Source organism: Cydia splendana, chromosome 4 (assembly GCF_910591565.1).
Source record: "Cydia splendana chromosome 4, ilCydSple1.2, whole genome shotgun sequence".
In the NCBI taxonomy this organism is placed as follows: Eukaryota; Metazoa; Arthropoda; class Insecta; order Lepidoptera; family Tortricidae; genus Cydia; species Cydia splendana.
This window is the reverse complement of record NC_085963.1, coordinates 5,180,391-5,182,142: the sequence shown is the minus strand read 5'-3', so window position 1 is coordinate 5,182,142 and position 1,752 is coordinate 5,180,391. Positions and strand designations below refer to the sequence as shown.

The 1,752-nt window shown below is 43.8% G+C and overlaps 1 protein-coding gene across 1 annotated transcript; it reads left to right on the top strand.

The window, feature by feature from the left end:
* Nucleotides 1-387: 387 nt before the first annotated feature.
* On the top strand, nt 388-1,178 carry LOC134789679 (alpha-crystallin A chain-like). The gene has a single exon (XM_063760276.1). It carries the CDS (start codon nt 447-449, stop codon nt 1,122-1,124), a length of 678 nt encoding a protein of 225 aa, XP_063616346.1. The 5' UTR covers nt 388-446; the 3' UTR covers nt 1,125-1,178.
* Nucleotides 1,179-1,752: the final 574 nt, after the last annotated feature.

Here is a 1,752-nt window from a genome sequence, read left to right as displayed (position 1 = left end):
TTTGATTCTAGTGCATATGGCTGTGACATACAGTTATTTACCATACTTCGTATCCAAAGTTTTGTGAGTATTATAAAATATCAAACAATATTTATTCAAATTAAATAGAATAAAAAATCAACTACATTTGTTACTTTTCATCTGCACAATGTGTCGTGTTTGTAATACATTCAGTGCACTTATTGTCAGTAACTGTGTGAATCCTTAAAGACATCTGACACCTGTTTGATTCATTCAACGCTGAAACCAAAACACGGCAGCTAAACATCCTCTCAGAGGCAAAACATTGGGCGAGGTTAAGTTAGGACATAGCAGCGCGTCCGCGGCAGCTACTCTTCCGGCTGCGGCGGCGGCGCGTACGCACTGCTGCCCCCACTCTATATAGCCTCCGATGCCCGCGCGCTCTTCAGTAATTGCCACACACTCAGAGAGTACGCACGCTCACAATGTTCTCTCCACGCTTATTAGCGGCCTTCGCGTTAGTAGCGGCAGCAACTGCCCTACCCACCACCGACAAACCCGCCTTCCCTCGACCGGTAACTACCATCACCGAGGATGACTTCGACGACTCCCCCTGGTTCAGTTTCCCCATGTTCGGAAATCTCTTCGCCCCTCTCTGGAAACTCTTCCCCAGTTTTGCCGATATCGGACCCAGGGTTGTCACTGACGAGAACAAATTCCAGATCGTCGTGAACGTTAAGGATTACAAGAAGGAAGACTTGAAGGTGAAGACGAAAGGTGACTTCATATTCGTCCAGGGATCGCATGAGGCCAAGCAGGACGACCATGATGTGTTTGCTAGCCAATTCTTCCACACTTACACTCTACCATCGAACTCCAGCGCGACTGATGTGACGGCTGAGCTCTCCAGTGATGGATACCTAACAGTCAACGCTCCGTTGAGCTTCGTCGCTGATCGTGCTAAGGAATCGGGAGATCGTGAGGTCCCAATAATCGAAACTGGAGTGCCCTACCCGAAGGAGAAGTCTGAGAGAGAACCAACGACGACACTGGCTGCCGTGACGACTGAAGATGACCGAAAAGAGCCGACGACGCCCTCCGACCGTGACGATGCCACTATTAAGGACAACAACATCCCTCTCGGTAACGAGATTGCGCCATAGTGATTTAGATCTAAGATAGCATATATCCTACTTGTATCGTAATAAATATTTTTTTAAGAACCAGTGTTTTCATGCGTGTTGATATGCAAGAGCGTGTGTGTGCCTAATGGTAGCGTTGGTAGCGTATGGTTCTGCATACTGTATGCGCCGGTGCGAGTACTTTAACAATAGATGATTGTTTCGAAGCCTTTTTTGGGTCCAAATGCGTCACGGAATACATTATGTCCCATCTTGTTTAGGTGAACATGTATTGTCTCATTTAACGAGGTTTTTATGGCGCATTTTAATTGCTTGTGCGGGCAATTCAGACTTTCCAGACTTTTCGAAAAGTTCTATTGTTTTGACTGTTGGATGAATATTTATGATTCTCAATTATTAGTCAAAAAAAACAACAAGGTTAAATAAATCATTAGACTTTTATAAAGTATTCAACACCATACCATTAGTTACGTAGGTATCTATGCTGTATGCATACTAAAATTCTTAACTAATATACGTGAGGTAGTGCAAGCACGTACTAAAAACATTACGAGTGACATATTGATTTGAATCTTCCATTTTATCTCAGTTTTACGACCTCATCCAAATGCTTGGAAACATTAACTCCGATTGTTTCTTTAATTTTGCA

Bases quoted from the DNA above. Each gene is read 5' to 3' on its own strand.
- LOC134789679 (XM_063760276.1), top strand. From the start codon at position 447: ATGTTCTCTCCACGCTTATTAGCGGCCTTCGCGTTAGTAGCGGCAGCA.